This window comes from Rhinopithecus roxellana, chromosome 1 (assembly GCF_007565055.1).
Source record: "Rhinopithecus roxellana isolate Shanxi Qingling chromosome 1, ASM756505v1, whole genome shotgun sequence".
NCBI lineage: Eukaryota > Metazoa > Chordata > Mammalia > Primates > Cercopithecidae > Rhinopithecus > Rhinopithecus roxellana.
Window position 1 is genome coordinate 29,779,222 of NC_044549.1, and position 15,982 is coordinate 29,795,203.

General features: G+C 38.3%; 1 protein-coding gene across 2 annotated transcripts in view; it reads right to left on the minus strand.

Annotated features, from left to right (window-relative positions):
- The window catches only part of MORC1 (MORC family CW-type zinc finger 1), a 188,230-nt gene that overhangs the window by 125,773 nt on the left and 46,475 nt on the right, over positions 1-15,982 (minus strand). For both annotated transcript variants that reach the window (XM_010386597.2, XM_010386598.1), the window contains exon 9: positions 3,539-3,664. In XM_010386597.2, coding sequence (XP_010384899.1) covers positions 3,539-3,664 — 126 coding nt within the window. The remainder of the gene's footprint in view (positions 1-3,538; positions 3,665-15,982) is intronic.

The window sequence follows — 15,982 nt, forward strand, 5'->3', positions numbered from 1 at the left end:
CCCCAAACCTCAGCATCACACAATATACCCATGTAATAAACCTGCACATGCACCTTCTGTATCTAGATAAAAGTTGAAATTTTTAAAAAAAAGAATTACCTGATATTTTATCATCCATTTTAATTTACATGTCGTCTTCCCCCCCCCCCCACCCCGCGACTAGAATGCAAGCTCCATGAGGGCAGGAATTTTCTCTTTTTTTCTTTTTTCTTGTTTTCTCTGAGACGGAGTTTCACTCAGTCATCCAGGCTAGAGTGCAGTGGTGCGATCTCAGCTCACTGCAACCTCTGCCTCCTGAGTTCAAGCGATTCTCCTGCCTCAGCCTCCAGAGTAGCTGGGATTACAGGTGTAAGCCACCATGCCCAGCTAAATTTTTGTATTTTTAGCAGAGATGGAATTTCACCTTCTTGGCCAGGCTGGTCTCGAACTCCTGACCTCAGGTGATCCACCTGCCTCGGCTTCCCAAAGTGCTGGGATTACAGGCATGAGCCACCATGCCCAGCCCAGGAATTTTCTCTTTTTGCTTTTGCAAAATGTCCAATGCCTACAAGAGAGCCTTGCACAGAGTGGTCATTCCATCCACTTGCTCTTACGCATTTGTATAATAACAACTACTATTGGTTTACAAACATTTCAGAAACCTTACTGTTTTTATGTTTAACATAAAACACTGTTTTATTTTAGTCCTCACAATAACCTCAGTGGCAGAGGAATTCCCAATTCACAATGGAGAAGAGTAAGACTCAAGTAATTGCCAAAGGTCCACAACTAGTAAATGACAAAACCTAAATTCCCATCCAGGTTTGGCTAATTCAAATTTTGCTTCCAACTATCATACTGTAATAAAAGATTAAATAATTCAGTACTGTAAAAATTCGAAAATGGACACATAACATGCATGATACAAAAGAATCACTGTTCAAAAATTACTAGTCTGATGGGTGGGTGGGGTGTTAGGGTATGAAAAGCATCCCTAAATACTGAATTCTGTTTCGGAAGCATAGTGTTGCAGAGTATTCAACAACAGAACATAGCGTTAATGTCCCTGAATAACTTAAAAAGGACTATGAGGTTCCTCTGAATGCAGGGTAACACCCATCCCAACTCATTTGGGCTCCTTTCAGCATCATGGGTCTACAGTTAAGCAATGTTAATGAATAATGTTTGTTGCCTAAGATCAAGTAACATAACCATATAACAATTTGTCTTTATTATATAAACAATATTTAAGACTCCAAGAATTATAGACTTATAAAATGTTTAAGAGACCTGAGAAATCACCTAGAAATTTTTTCCAAAGTAATAATTTCTTCCATGATCTAGACTCCTCCAGAGACAAATTTGCACTCATCTTGGGTGGGAGTCCGTTCCGTTGCAATACACTCGAATGGGAAGCAGCCATCACTTGATATAAGTAATTTAGGTAGATTACACTCAATTTACTAAAATTCCCTCAGAAAATAGAGACAAATCCACATTTTCCATGGGCTTAAACTATTTTTTACCCAAACTCACTGAGAGAAATTTAATTTGAAAAGATTGGCTATATTGATTGATCCAGGAGACACTTGGCGCTCCCCAGAAGAATAAGACTGATGAAAAGGAAACATTGCTTTGATATTTACTAGGAAATGAATGAACTGATTTATAGGGAAAGTCTCAGGATTGGAATATTTTATTTTCAAAAGATGATAGGCAGTATAATTAGAAATCAAAAGTAAAGCTTTTGCAAAATTCATTGATGTGTGCTCAGGGAGTACGATGCAGAGATCTATAATTTTAGTATTAATATCTTTAGGAGTGACTGCAAGGCCCCTCTCAGGACAGCTACTGCATTTTCATGCAAATAAGACAAGATGACAAATGCAGACATATTATAAAGAGTTAATGTGGTATAGGAGAAGCAGCATTGAATTTGGATTGGTAAAGAATTTAGAGCCAGAAGGTTTGAGTTCTTCTCTAGTTGTAACATTTCCTTATCTCTAAAATGATGATGATAACCTAACACACAGTCTTACTGCAGAAATCAAATGAAATAGTTCAGGTAAAAAGGCACATATATAGGCAGTGTACACAAATTAAATGTTTCTCCCAACAGATATCAAGGTCCTCAAAACAAGAATTAATTTTATCTTTTTTCCATTTTTCCATAAGTTATTGGGGTACAGGTGGTGTTTGGTTACATGAGGATCCTGGTGCATCTGTCACTCAAGCAGTATACACTGCACAATATGTTGTCTTTTATTCCTTGGCCCCCTCCCACTCTTCCCCCCCAACAAGTCCCCATAGTCCACTGTATCATTCTTATGCCTTTGCGTCCTCATAGCTTAGCTCCCACATATTGGTGAAAACATACGATATCTGATTTTCCATTCCTGAGTTACTTCACTTAGAATAATAGTCTCCACTCTCATCCAGGTCATTGCAAATGCTGTTAATTCATTCCTTTTTATTGCTCAGTAGTATTCCATTGTATATATATATATATATACACCACAGTTTCCTCATCCACTTGTTGACTGATGGATATTTGGGTTGGTTCCATGATTTTGCCATTGTGAATTGTGGTGCTATAAACATGCATGTGCAAGTATCTTTTTCAAATAGCTTCTTTTCCTCTAATCTCAGACTCACAGAAAAATCTGATAAATGTTTGGCGTGTAAATGAAAGACTACCCAGAAACCACAATAAGAAAATGACCATTATGATAGCATGCATAGTTGGATAAAATGGATTTTACAATATGTAAACATAAACTTAAAGGCCGGGCCTAGTGGATGGCCAGGCATGGTGGCTCACACCTGCAATCCCAGCACTTTGGGAGGCCAAGGCAGGCGGATCACTTGAGGTCAGGAGTTCGAGGCCAGCCTGGTCAACATGGTGAAACCTTGTCTCTACTACAAACACAAAAATTAGATAGGTGTGGTGGTGCACGCCTGTAATCCCAGCCACTCAGGAGGCTAAGACAGGAGAATCACATGAACCGGGGAGGCAGAGGTTGCAGTGAACCAAGATTGCGCTACTGTACTCCAGCTTGGGTGACAAGAGAGAGACTCTGTCTCAAAACAACAACAACAAAACCTTGAAAACATTTATGTTAAAGTAAAAAAACACATAAAATAGAAATCAACCAGATACATATTTATAAATATTCATTCTCTATGTATAATATAAGCATGTACATATATGGTTTAATAGTTCAAATGTATTGTGTAAACAGAAGGTATACGTGAACTGTGATCATTTAGTGGAACTAATTGTTGTCAAAGCACCTAAAGTTCACTGAAGTAAAAAACAAATTTCTACTCGGGGTGATGATCTAACTTAGCATGCTCACTGCAGTGTGTTTCTATTACTGCCAAACATTTGTTCACATCCAATTACTCTTTAGCAAACCTTCCCGGATGTGGTTTAAATTTTGTTTATAATGTAAAAATCTTACTATCAAAGTCAATGTCCTCACTTTGACAACTTTAGGGAGCACATCAATTTTATAAATAAAAACTCCGTGCAGATAACTGAAGAAAGATGAGTTACCTGGGTCTGTAGAGGCAATAGCAAAGATGTTTAGTCTTAACTCTCTTGGCTTGAATGAATATTCTCATCCGTGGGTTAAAATACAGAACAGATGTGTAGGCTCTGAATGACCACCTGGCTGGGAAACTGAAATAGAAAATACAAAATGTCACAATACAGAGGACACAACAACTACATCTCTTTGAGAAGAAATAACATCAGACTATCAGGTTATTATTGTTACTACAAGAAGCTTCTGGAACTTTTCTTCTAAAACTAATGACACCACAAACACCAGCAAATCTCACAACACTCACTTCATTAAGGAGGCCTCTAAACACAGGCCCAACACAAGTAATCTACACTTTGGTTAGAACTGAACTTTTGTTGGCAACCAACTGACTCTAAGAAGGCTTATATCAGCAATCTAAAATACACCTTCCATTAAAGTTGTTGACCTAGAAGAACAAAGTCAAGTCAAATAAACAAAACAATCCCTCGTTCAAACATAACAAAAAGAATCCAGGCTCACATGAATAAAAAGCATTTCCATCAAGTCCTTATAAACAGAGAAATACAGTAAAAATGTTTCATTTGCTTTTAAAATTATGATCAAGAAACATAAAATTTCATTCCATAAGAGCAATAAGTATTAAAATAAGTATTTATGGCCAGCTGAGGGGAAGCATCTGACCACATGATAATGAAAAAGGAGAAAAGAGAAAAATTAAGGATGGGAAGGCAATAAAACAGAAGCAAAACCAATGTAAATAGCCTATGAAGAAAACTACCCTTGTAAAGCTGCATTTTGGGAAATTACCATGTCATTGTATACTTATAACTCCAGGGAACTTCTATATTAAAGTCCGTTTATGAACTGTAAATCCTCTCCAATAAGATAGGAAATAAAGATCTACAACAAGCCCAGCCACACTGAAGAAGCGATGCTCTTTACCACTCGGTCACAGAAAAGGCCACACTACAAGGTCAAACGGAAAGCAGTGAGCTGTAAACCCATCATTTTTACACTTGTACCTCAGTCCAGAATAAGACAAAGATGGTGTGAAAAAAATGTAAGGCCTGTCTAAGGGGGAACTACTCAACAGGTCAACACTATTAACAGCAACTCAGTAAGACAGGCAGAGCTCCAAGAAATTTTCAAAAATGAAGATGAAGCCATAAGAAATTCAAGAATTGCCTGGTTGGTTTTAAGTTCCTTCAGGCAGGATCTGAAGCTCATTAAAAAGTCAGGAATTTATTTTAATTGTTCCAAAGGAAATTCTCTGAAATAAATCTCGAGCAGAATTTTCTCAGTATAAATTACATATTAGTATCTAGTCCATCACTCTTATCCCTACATATTAATACTAATGTATTTTTTAATGTAACAAGATAGGCTGTTTGTATTTGGGTGTTGCACTACAAATACAACAATGTGGTTGCTTTTAGTATACCCGGAACTGCACAATTAAGTATGTCCTCACCTGATAAAAGAAACGGAAAGAAGTCACCTTGGGACCCTTGCCATTATTTAAATCCTTTCTGGATCTCCTGATTTTAAATTGCTCTTAGAACTGGTAGCTCTTTCTTTTGACTCTCTTCAAAACTGATACATCTTTATCATTTGAAGGTAAAAGTCAAAAGTAATTCAGAGACAACTTTGAGAATTTGAGAAATACGGTGAGAGATAAAACCAGCTAAACAAATTTTGGCTACAAAATATATATATATACACACATATATATACACACACGTATGTGTTATGAGGATGCAAAGGCATAAGAATGATACAGTGGACTTTGGGGACTTGTCGAGGGGAAGAGTGGGAGGGAGCCAAGAAATAAAAGACAACATATTGTGCAGTGTATACTGCTTGAGTGATGGATGCACCAGGATCTCACAAATTACTACTAAAGAACTTCCTCACGTAGCCAAACACCACCTGTATCACAATAACTTACGGAAAAATAGAAAAAAGATAAGATTAATTCTTGTTTTGAGGACCTTGACATCTATTGGGAGAAACATTTAATTTGTGTACACTGCCTATATATGTGCCTTTTTACCTGAACTATTTCATTTGATTTCTGCAGTAAGACTGTGTGTTAGGTTATCATCATTTTAGAGATAAGGAAATGTTAAAACTAGAAAAGAACACTAATCCTTCTACCTTTAAATAGCCTAATTTATTCACTCATTCAGTAACTAGTTATAGGTAAATATTCATAGCATGCATGTTGGGGATCCTCAAGGTCTCCCCTATGTTAGGAGATTCACTGGAAGGACTCACGGGCCTTAGCACATGATTGTACTCATGGCTTCGACTTACCACAGTACTCTAGTGAGGACACACAGTGGCTCACAAGGGAAAAAAATAGGTGGAGTCTGGAGTAATCTATCTGCTAGCTTTCCTACATCCTCTTCTCCTTATGAAAGTTCACACACAGCATACTTTTCTCCCAGCTATGAAAATGCAGCAACATGTGTATGTTTCCATCTAGGAAAGCTTATTAGAGACTTAGCATCCAACGTTTTTATCAGGAAGCTAGCCACACAGGCCCCTTCAGCCTAGCATGTAGCAAAGTTCCAGAGTACCAGAAGGAAAGGAGGTTTGCATATAAGCCATATGGTTTGCACAGTCTAGCACAGCAAGCCACTGTTATCAGCTAGGAAAGGTTTTATGTCATTGTAGGAAACTGTTTACCAGGCAAGTTCCCAAAGGTTGAGGCCACAAACCAACTTTACAAGCAAGCCTTTCTAAGAGTAGACAACTGCTATGTTAACCATTTTTCCTCACATGCCTACTTTTGGAAGTTCCTGTTTATTTGTGACAAATAGAAGGGTACTACCTCTTATTTACAGTGTCTTTGATAAAAAGAGACAAAGAGGGCTAAATATAAAAGATGTAAGTGAAATGGACCACTCCATTATACATGTCAAACTTTTTTATATGATGCATAAGATCCTTCATGGTCTGACCCCCACTTAATTCTCCAGCCTCATCTCTTGTCTTCAATCTGGCCATTCAGGACCATTCTCAGTTCTCCAGCCATGTAATCATGCTTTCTTATCCAAGGCTGGCATGTTCAGTTCTTCAGCCACTCTTGCTGGGTGCACCCCTTTTCACCCTACGGTATACAACCTGAAATTGCACTTCCTGTCAAAGCCTTCCCTCAGCCCTGAGAGAGGTCAAGTGCTCTCCTTTGTGCTCCCCTTCCTTCTGTGCTTCCCCTGTTAAAGAACCTGCCACTCAGCGCTGTCATCCTCTGTCTGTGCATCTGCATCCCTAACTGGCTGTGAACTCCATGCAGCTAGCGTGCTCATCAATAAAAATATGTTGAATAAATGACAATCATTCAGGACTTCCCTGGCTTAATTTGGAATAAACAACAGAGGGTTCCTTATGTAAGAAGGATATTTTAATGAAGGATTATCCTCAATGGCAATACTACCAGTCTTTACAGACAAAGCCATCCACTTAGGAAAGGGAGACAAAAATATGCTAAATAGTCAGGGTATCTTCAGAAGATGAAAGGAAAAAATACTATTATTCCACACTCACCAGGAACTGTTTCCATGTATTATTCTTCAAGAGTTTTTCTTCCTGTTTCCTCCTAAATACCTTTCTTTCCTCCTAAATACCTTCCTTTCTCTCCTTACACTTTGCCAGAAGTGTTCATATCTCTGTCTTTCTCTCTCATTTTCTATGTAACTGGCTATGATAAGAAACTGAAGAAAAGAAGAGACAGAAAAAACCCCTACAACACACACACACACACAAACACACACACCCCAGTCATAGGACAGATGTGGGGAAAGAGGAGAGTGTTTCAAGGCAGAACCTGGCTTCACAGTCTGTGGATATAATAGGAGGGCATGGAGTAGAATCGATGCTTTTGTCCCCTGCTCAGCACTGGGTATTTTTAACAGTCTCTAATTTAGCCCCTACCTGTGGCTGTGCTCTCTGTGTGGCCTCTTTCTTCTCCCAATCTGTCCACAGTATTCTGCTGCTGTTTCAAATGCTGCTCCATGTGCCATGTATCATGGGTGGATCAGTGTGTTGCAGTCATCAAACTGTGTTAAGGGCAGTGAAGGAGCCAGAAAGTAATGTTCTGTGGCCAAGGCCACATTTCCTTATCTGCTGATTCAGATTCTCTGTGGCTGGAGTCTGGAAATGTGAGGTTTTTAAAGCTACCCAGGTGATTCCTTCGACTCTGCCAGGTTTGGACACCACTGCCTAGCTGACCTAGTGGACACGGTGGTATGTAAGGCAGGTTGCCACAAAGAGGGGAAGAGAACAGTCTCTCACAGGTGTTTGGACCTAGATACCAGCTGAGAAATACAACCCCTACATTATCCACAGTGGGCACACAGACAACAGACCCCCATCTAGCCCAACAACTGGGCTACTTTTATAAGGTCCTGGGTTGAGAAAATGCCTCTAAACCTGCAGACTAAATTAGGTTCCTTTTGCCATATCTCAGAAGTCCCATATTTTTATTCATGAAAATATTACATAACCAAAATTGTTTTCTAAATTACTCAAGTTCTTAAAAATCTCTGAAGACATTTTGAAGTTGAAATTAACAGGGTTTGTATTATCTTGAAAATAAATAAGCGCATAAAGATTTTTAACTAGTTTAAATTCTGAACTTTGAAGGGGGTAACCAAATTTAATATTAGGGTAGCTTATACCTATGAGAAACGTCAACTCGAAGAGGTAATTTTTTTTAAAAAGTTACAAGCTACACAAAGTAATGAAAGTGCTTCTTTTGTGACAACCACAGTATGGCAAGCAGCACATTAGAACAATTTGAAGCTATAACTTTTGATGTGTTCCTGGGCAGCTCAGTTAAGACATAAAAAGTAGAGACATTATGGAATGCTGCCCAATGACTGTCAATTTAGAAACATGCTGGCAACGTGGCACCTAATTTTAAAACATTACCTAGCACAAAATTTCAACTGCATTACTCTGTATTATATCATCACTCTCAGAGCTGTTTTTTGGATGGGTTTTCCTAGCTGCCTGAGATCGATCCCAAGCCATGGCGGATTTCAGGGATGTGGCAAGCCCCTTTGATGACAGCCAATTGCATGGCATGCCTTTTTCATTAGGGGCTGTGCTTTTTTCTAGTTTCTTACAAAGTTGAGTGATTAATATTTATAATGTTTTGAAGATAGTTAAGTCACTGAAAGCAACATGAGCACACAGAAATAATATGCAAAGGAGACAGGGTGAAATGGACACATGGTACTGACCTCCAAAAAGGGAATCAAGAAAGATGATATAAGGTGTGATCTGGTCTTCACAGTTTGGAACTCAAAAGAGATTTCAAAGGTAACAGAAGTACTTTACAAAATATTTTAAATTCCCTCTCTCACCCTAATGAAGCTCTCCAATGATCTTCAAGGATGAAGGACAATGGAACTGATACTGAAAGTCCAAACACCTTACAATGAAAGCATTTATCATTTCCCTAGAAAATTATCTAGACATTGACATTCAAATCAATTTACTTGAATTTAATTCATTTTTTATTTGCTATGTACCAGAGTTACTTGCCACAGCATGATAGTAAGCTAGAAAGAAGTGTTGTAGGAAAAAGTAGAATGAGGGAAATTGTGGAGATTACTAAAATATACAGAGATCTTCCATGTGCCTGGTACTATGCCTGTTTTTTTTAAACAACTTCCGTGTGAAGTAGATAATGTTATAGCCTTATTTTATAGATGGGAACACAGAAGTTCGGAGACTGAAGATAACTTGCCACTAGAATTAAAGCTCTCCCAACAGAACTCAAGTCACTCAATGGCATATCAACCTAGAGTTCTAGTCTCTTCAATTTGCTCCTACAGAACTGAATTCAAAGATCTGATGCCCATGTTTTCTAGTTCTATACATACCTCACTGTACAATATAAGTCATATGGCAGTAGACAACCAATATCTCCTAGCCATTCAGTTAAACCTAATGTCTCTGCTGATAGATTATGCCATTATGTAACAGAATATCCTTTTGGAAAAATAAAGACATTTACAGAATCAAGCTAGTAGACTAGGAATATATATCATCCTCCTGCTAAAATTCAAGGAAGACTATTAACAGTGTGAAGAATAAGAAAACTATATGACTCAAAGACAGACACACAATGGGAATTATTAAAAGTTAAGAGAAAATCTTTGCCCGTGCCTACGTCCTGAATGGCATTGCCTAGGTTTTCCTCTAAAGTTTTTATGGTTTTAGGTCTTACGTTTAAGTCTTTAATCCATCTCAATTTTTGTATAAGGTGTAAGGAAGGGGTTGAGTTTCAGTTTTCTCCATACGGCTAGTCAGTTCTCCCAACACCATTTATTAAATAGGGAATCCTTTCCCCAATGTTTGTTTTTGTGAGATTTGTCGAAGATCAGATGGTTGTAGATATGTGACATTATTTCTGAGGCCTCTGTTCTGTTCCATTGGTCTATATATCTGTTTCGGTACTAGTACCATGATGTTTTGGTTACTGTAGCCTTATAGTATAGCTTGAAGTCAGGTGGCATGATGCCTCCATTGTTCTTTTTGCTTAGGATTGTCTTGGCTATATGGGCTCTTTTTTTGGTTCCATATGGATTTAAAGTAGTTTTTTCTAATTCTGTGAAGAAAGTCAATGGTAGCTTGATGGGGATAGCACTGAATCTATAAATTACATTGGGCCGTATGGCCATTTTCACGATATTGATTCTTCCTATCCATGAGCATGGAATGAAAACACCAAAAGCAATGACAACAAAAACCAAAATTGACAAATGGGATCTAATTAAATTAAAGAGTTTCTGCACAGCAAAAGAAACTATCATTAGAGTGAACAGGCAACCTACAGAATGGGAGAAAATTTTTGCAATTAATCCATCTGACAAAGGGCTAATATCCAGAATCTACAAGGAACTTAAACAAATTTACAAGAAAAAAAAAAACAATCCCATCAAAAAGTGGGCAAAGGATATGAACAGACACTTTTCAAAAAAGACATTTATGTGGCCAAAAAAATATGAAAAAAGAAGCTCATCATCACTGGTCATTAGAGAAATGCACATGAAAACCACAGAGAGATACCATCTCACACCAGTTAGAACAGCAATCGTTAAAAAGTCAGGAAACAACAGATACTGGGGAGGAAGGGGAGAAACAGGAACACTTTTACACTGTTGGTGAGAGTGTAAATTAGTTCAACCATTGTGGAAGACAGTGTGGCAATTCCTCAAGAATCTAGAACCAGAAATACCATTTGACCCAGCAATCTCATTACTGGGTATACACCCAAAGGTTTATAAATTATACTACTATAAAGACACATGTACACATATGTTTATTGCAGCACTATTCACAATAGCAAAGACTTGGAACAAACCCAAATGTCTATCAATGATAGACTGGATAAAGAAAATGTGGCACATATATACCATGGAATGCTATGCAGCCATAAGAAAGGATGAGCTCATGTCCTTTGCAGGGACATGGATGAAGCTGGAAACTATCATCCTCAGCAAACTAACATAGGAACAGAAAACCAAATACCACATGTTCTCACTCATAAGTGGGAGTTGACAATGAGAACACATGGACACAGGGAGGGGAACATCACACACCGGGGCCTGGCGGCGGGGGGGTTGGTGGTTAGGGGAGGGATAGCATTAGGAGAAATACCTAATGTAGATGATGGATTGATGGGTGCAGCAAAACAACATGGCACGTGTATACCTATGTAACAAATCCGCACGTTTTGCACATGTATCCCAGAACTTAAAATATTAAAAAAAAAAAAAAAAAAAAAGGTAAGAGAAAATCCTGAAAGTTCTCCAGAGGAAAAAAATAAGTAATTTACAACAATTTGGTAACCACATTTCTATCAGACTTCTGATCAACAACATGTATTCAAGAAGTCAAAGAAGCAAATGGTTCTAAGGGAAACTATTTTTGAACCAATGTTTCTATAACCATTTAAACAAATATTGAAGTGGAAGGGAAAAATAAACTCACTTGTAGAGATACAAAGCTTCCAACAGATTCTGAAAGAATCATTTCGGGATATAATAAAGCAAATTAACTAATAAATCCACGAAAGAAGATATAGGATGGAAGATATAGTAGTAAACAAACAAAAAACAAATCTTATAATTTAGTCTAAATAATTGTTCATGTTTGCTGTAATAAAAATGTGTAACTAAAATTCTACATAAAATAATTTTAAAAGGTGGAACTGAGAAGGAACAAATATAAATGCATACTAAGACCATACCTTATCTGTGAAATGAAATACATACTAATTAACTCTACAGTTTGATAATAAAATCATAAGTTTAGACATGTTTATTAAAAATGTAAAAGTAATCCACTGAAAGTATATAATGGAGCATCTAATTTGCAAATCATTAGAATAGAAAAAAATAAACTTTTCCTCTTGGGAAAAAAACTACAACTCAATTATTATCAAAAGGGAGGAGAGAAAAAATAAAGCAGAACAAAATAAATTAAAAAATAAGAAAGCTCAAATAACAATAAAAGAAGCAAGGCAAATACAAAGTATAAGCAGGTAGAGTAAGTCCAACCATAGCAGATGTCACAGTAAGTGTGAATTAGCTAAAAGATAGAAGCAGAACAAGCAAAAATATATAGTTATATGCTCTTTGTAAGAGACAAATCAAAATCAAAATATCACTGCTGGAAAGAAAGTGGTGACAAAATACAGAGTAGGAAAATGTTAACCAAAAGAAAGCAAGTATAGAGAGATTAATATTAGACAAAAAAGAAACAAAGTGGGGGAAATAACAGACACAGACAGGCAGTATGTATTAATAAGGGCTTCACTTAAGATGACGTGTAAGTTACAACCTAATGACTCAGAAAAATAGATAGCAAAAACTAGTAGAAATACAAAATATATGTACATAGCAATAAATATTGTAGAAGATTCTAACATACTGCTCTCAGAAACCAAGCAATGAAGAAGAAAAAAAAGACAAAGAAGATTTGAATACTTAATTAAAATATTTATGTAAATGAAATGTATACAGCTCTGTCCCTATCAGAGATTCACTTTTAAAAAAATATTTAAGACATAAGGCCATAAGAAATCTCAACAGATTTCAAAGAACAGATATCATAATACAGGCTAGATTCTCTGACCACCATACAATTAGAGCAACAATAAAAAGATATCTGACTCCTCTCTCCAAAAAGCAAACCTATGCACTAGTAGATTTTTAAAAACATTTTTAAAAAGCAACTCTTGAATAAGAGGAAATTAAAATAAAATTATAAGCTATTTAGAAATAAACAACAGTAAGAATTCTACATTTTGAAACCTGTAGAATATAGCTATTATATAATGCAGAGGAAAAATAAGAACCTTATTGTTTAGATTAGAAAATGAAATTTAAAGTCAATGAATAAAACATATACCTCAAGGAAGTAGAAAAAGAAAAATAAATCCAAAAAAGATATAAAAAAATAAAGAAATGTAAAATGAAAGTAATCCCAGTAGACTTACTTTTAAAAATCCAAAACTGTTTTATTTTTAAAGTTAACTGAAATAAATTTCTTTGGAAGAAAGAGACAAGGCAGAATACACAATATAAGAAAGAAAAGTGAACAAAACCTATCAGAGGAAAACATAAATTTTATAAAAACTCCATGTCAAACTGGAAAATATAAATAAAATGAACGTTTTTATAAGAAATTATAGAGAGGGGGCGGAGCAAGATGGCCGAATAGGAACAACTCCAGTCTCCAACTCCCAGCGCGAGCGACACAGAAGACCGGTGATTTCTGCATTTTCAACTGAGGTACTGGGGTCATCTCACTAGGGAGTGCCGGACAATCGGTGCTGGTCAGCTGCTGCAGCCTGACCAGCGAGAGCTGAAGCAGGGCGAGGCATCGCCTCACCTGGAAGCGCAAGGGGGAAGGGGATCCGTTTTCCTAGCCAGGGGAACTGAGACACACAACACCTGGAAAATCGGGTAACTCCCACCCCAATACTGCGCTGTAAGCATACAGGCATTCCAGGAGAATATATCCCACACCTGGCCGGGAGGGTCCCACGCCCACGAAGCCTCCCTCACTGCTAACACAGCAGTCTGCCGCGATCTATCCGCAAGGCAGCAGCGAGGCTGGGGGAGGGGCGCCCGCCATTGCTGAGTCTTAAGTAGGTAAACAAAGCCGCTGGGAAGCTCGAACTGGGTGGAGCTCACAGCAGCTCAAGGAAGCCTGCCTGTCTCTGTAGTCTCCACCTCTGGGGACAGCGCACAGCTGAAGACCAACAGGGGAAGTAGCGGGAGCCGGTGCAGACGCGAACGACTCTGTCTGACAGCTTTGGGGAGAGCCGTGGATCTCCCAACGCGGAGGTTGAGATCTGAGAACGGACAGACTGCCTGCTCAGGTGTGTCCCTGACCCTGAGTAGCCTAGCTGGGAGAAATCCCCCACTAGGGGCAGTCTGACACCCCACACCTCACAGGGTGGAGTACACCCCTGAGAGGACACTTCCAAAGGAAGAATCAGACAGGTACACTTGCTGTTCAGCAATATTCTATCTTCGGCAACCTCTGCTGCTGATACCCAGGCAAACAGGGTCTGGAGTGGACCTCAAGCAATCTCCAACAGACCAACAGAGAGTCCTTCTGACTGTCAGAAGGAAAACTATCAAACAGGAAGGACACCTATACCAAAACCCCATCAGTTCGTCACCACCATCAAAGACCAGAGACAGATAAAACCACAAAGATGGGGAAGAAGCAGGGCAGAAAAGCTGGAAATTCAAAAAATAAGAGCGCATCTCCCCCTGCAAAGGAGCGCAGCCCATCACCAGCAACGGATCAAAGCTGGTCAGAGAATGACTTGGACGAGAGGAGAGAAGAAGGCTTCAGTCCATCAAACTTATCAGAGCTAAAGGAGGAATTACGTACCCAGCGCAAAGAAACTAAAAATCTTGAAAAAAGAGTGGAAGAATTGACAGCTAGACTCATTAATGCAGAGAAGATCATAAACGAAATGACAGAGATGAAAACCATGACACGAGAAATACGTGACAAATGCACAAGCTTCAGTAACCGACTCGATCAACTGGAAGAAAGAGTATCAGCGATTGAAGATCAAATGAATGAAATGAAGCGAGAAGAGAAACCAAAAGAAAAAAGAAGAAAAAGAAATGAGCAAAGCCTGCAAGAAGTATGGGATTACGTAAAAAGACCAAATCTACGTCTGATTGGGGTGCCTGAAAGTGAGGGGGAAAATGGAACCAAGTTGGAAAACACTCTTCAGGATATCATCCAGGAGAACTTCCCCAACCTAGTAGGGCAGGCCAACATTCAAATTCAGGAAATACAGAGAACGCCACAAAGATACTCCTCCAGAAGAGCAACTCCAAGACACATAATTGCCAGATTCACCAAAGTTGAAATGAAGGAAAAAATCTTAAGGGCAGCCAGAGAGAAAGGTCGGGTCACCCACAAAGGGAAGCCCATCAGACTAACAGCAGATCTCTCGGCAGAAACTCTACAAGCCAGAAGAGAGTGGGGGCCAATATTCAACGTTCTTAAAGAAAAGAATTTTCAACCCAGAATTTCATATCCAGCCAAACTAAGTTTCATCAGTGAAGGAGAAATAAAATCCTTTACAGATAAGCAAATGCTTAGAGATTTTGTCACCACCAGGCCTGCCTTACAAGAGACCCTGAAGGAAGCCCTAAACATGGAAAGGAACAACCGGTACCAGCCATCGCAAAAACTTGGCAAAATGTAAAGACCATCGAGGCTAGGAAGAAACTGCATCAACTAACGAGCAAAATAACCAGATAATATCATAATGGCAGGATCAAGTTCACACATAACAATATTAACCTTAAATGTTAATGGACTAAATGCGCCAATTAAAAGACACAGACTGGCAAACTGGATAAAGAGTCAAGACCCATCAGTCTGCTGTATTCAGGAGACCCATCTCACATGCAGAGACATACATAGGCTCAAAATAAAGGGATGGAGGAAGATCTACCAAGCAAATGGAGAACAAAAAAAAGCAGGGGTTGCAATCCTAGTCTCTGATAAAACAGACTTTAAACCATCAAAGATCAAAAGAGACAAAGAAGGCCATTACATAATGGTAAAGGGATCAATTCAACAGGAAGAGCTAACTCTCCTAAATATATATGCACCCAATACAGGAGCACCCAGATTCATAAAGCAAGTCCTTAGAGACTTACAAAGAGACTTAGACTCCCATACAATAATAATGGGGGACTTCAACACTCCGCTGTCAACATTAGACAGATCAACGAGACAGAAAGTTAACAAGGATATCCAGGAATTGAACTCATCTCTGCACCAAGCGGACCTAATAGACATCTATAGAACTCTCCACCCCAAATCAACAGAATATACATTCTTCTCAGCACCACATCACACTTATTCCAAAATTGACCACATAATTG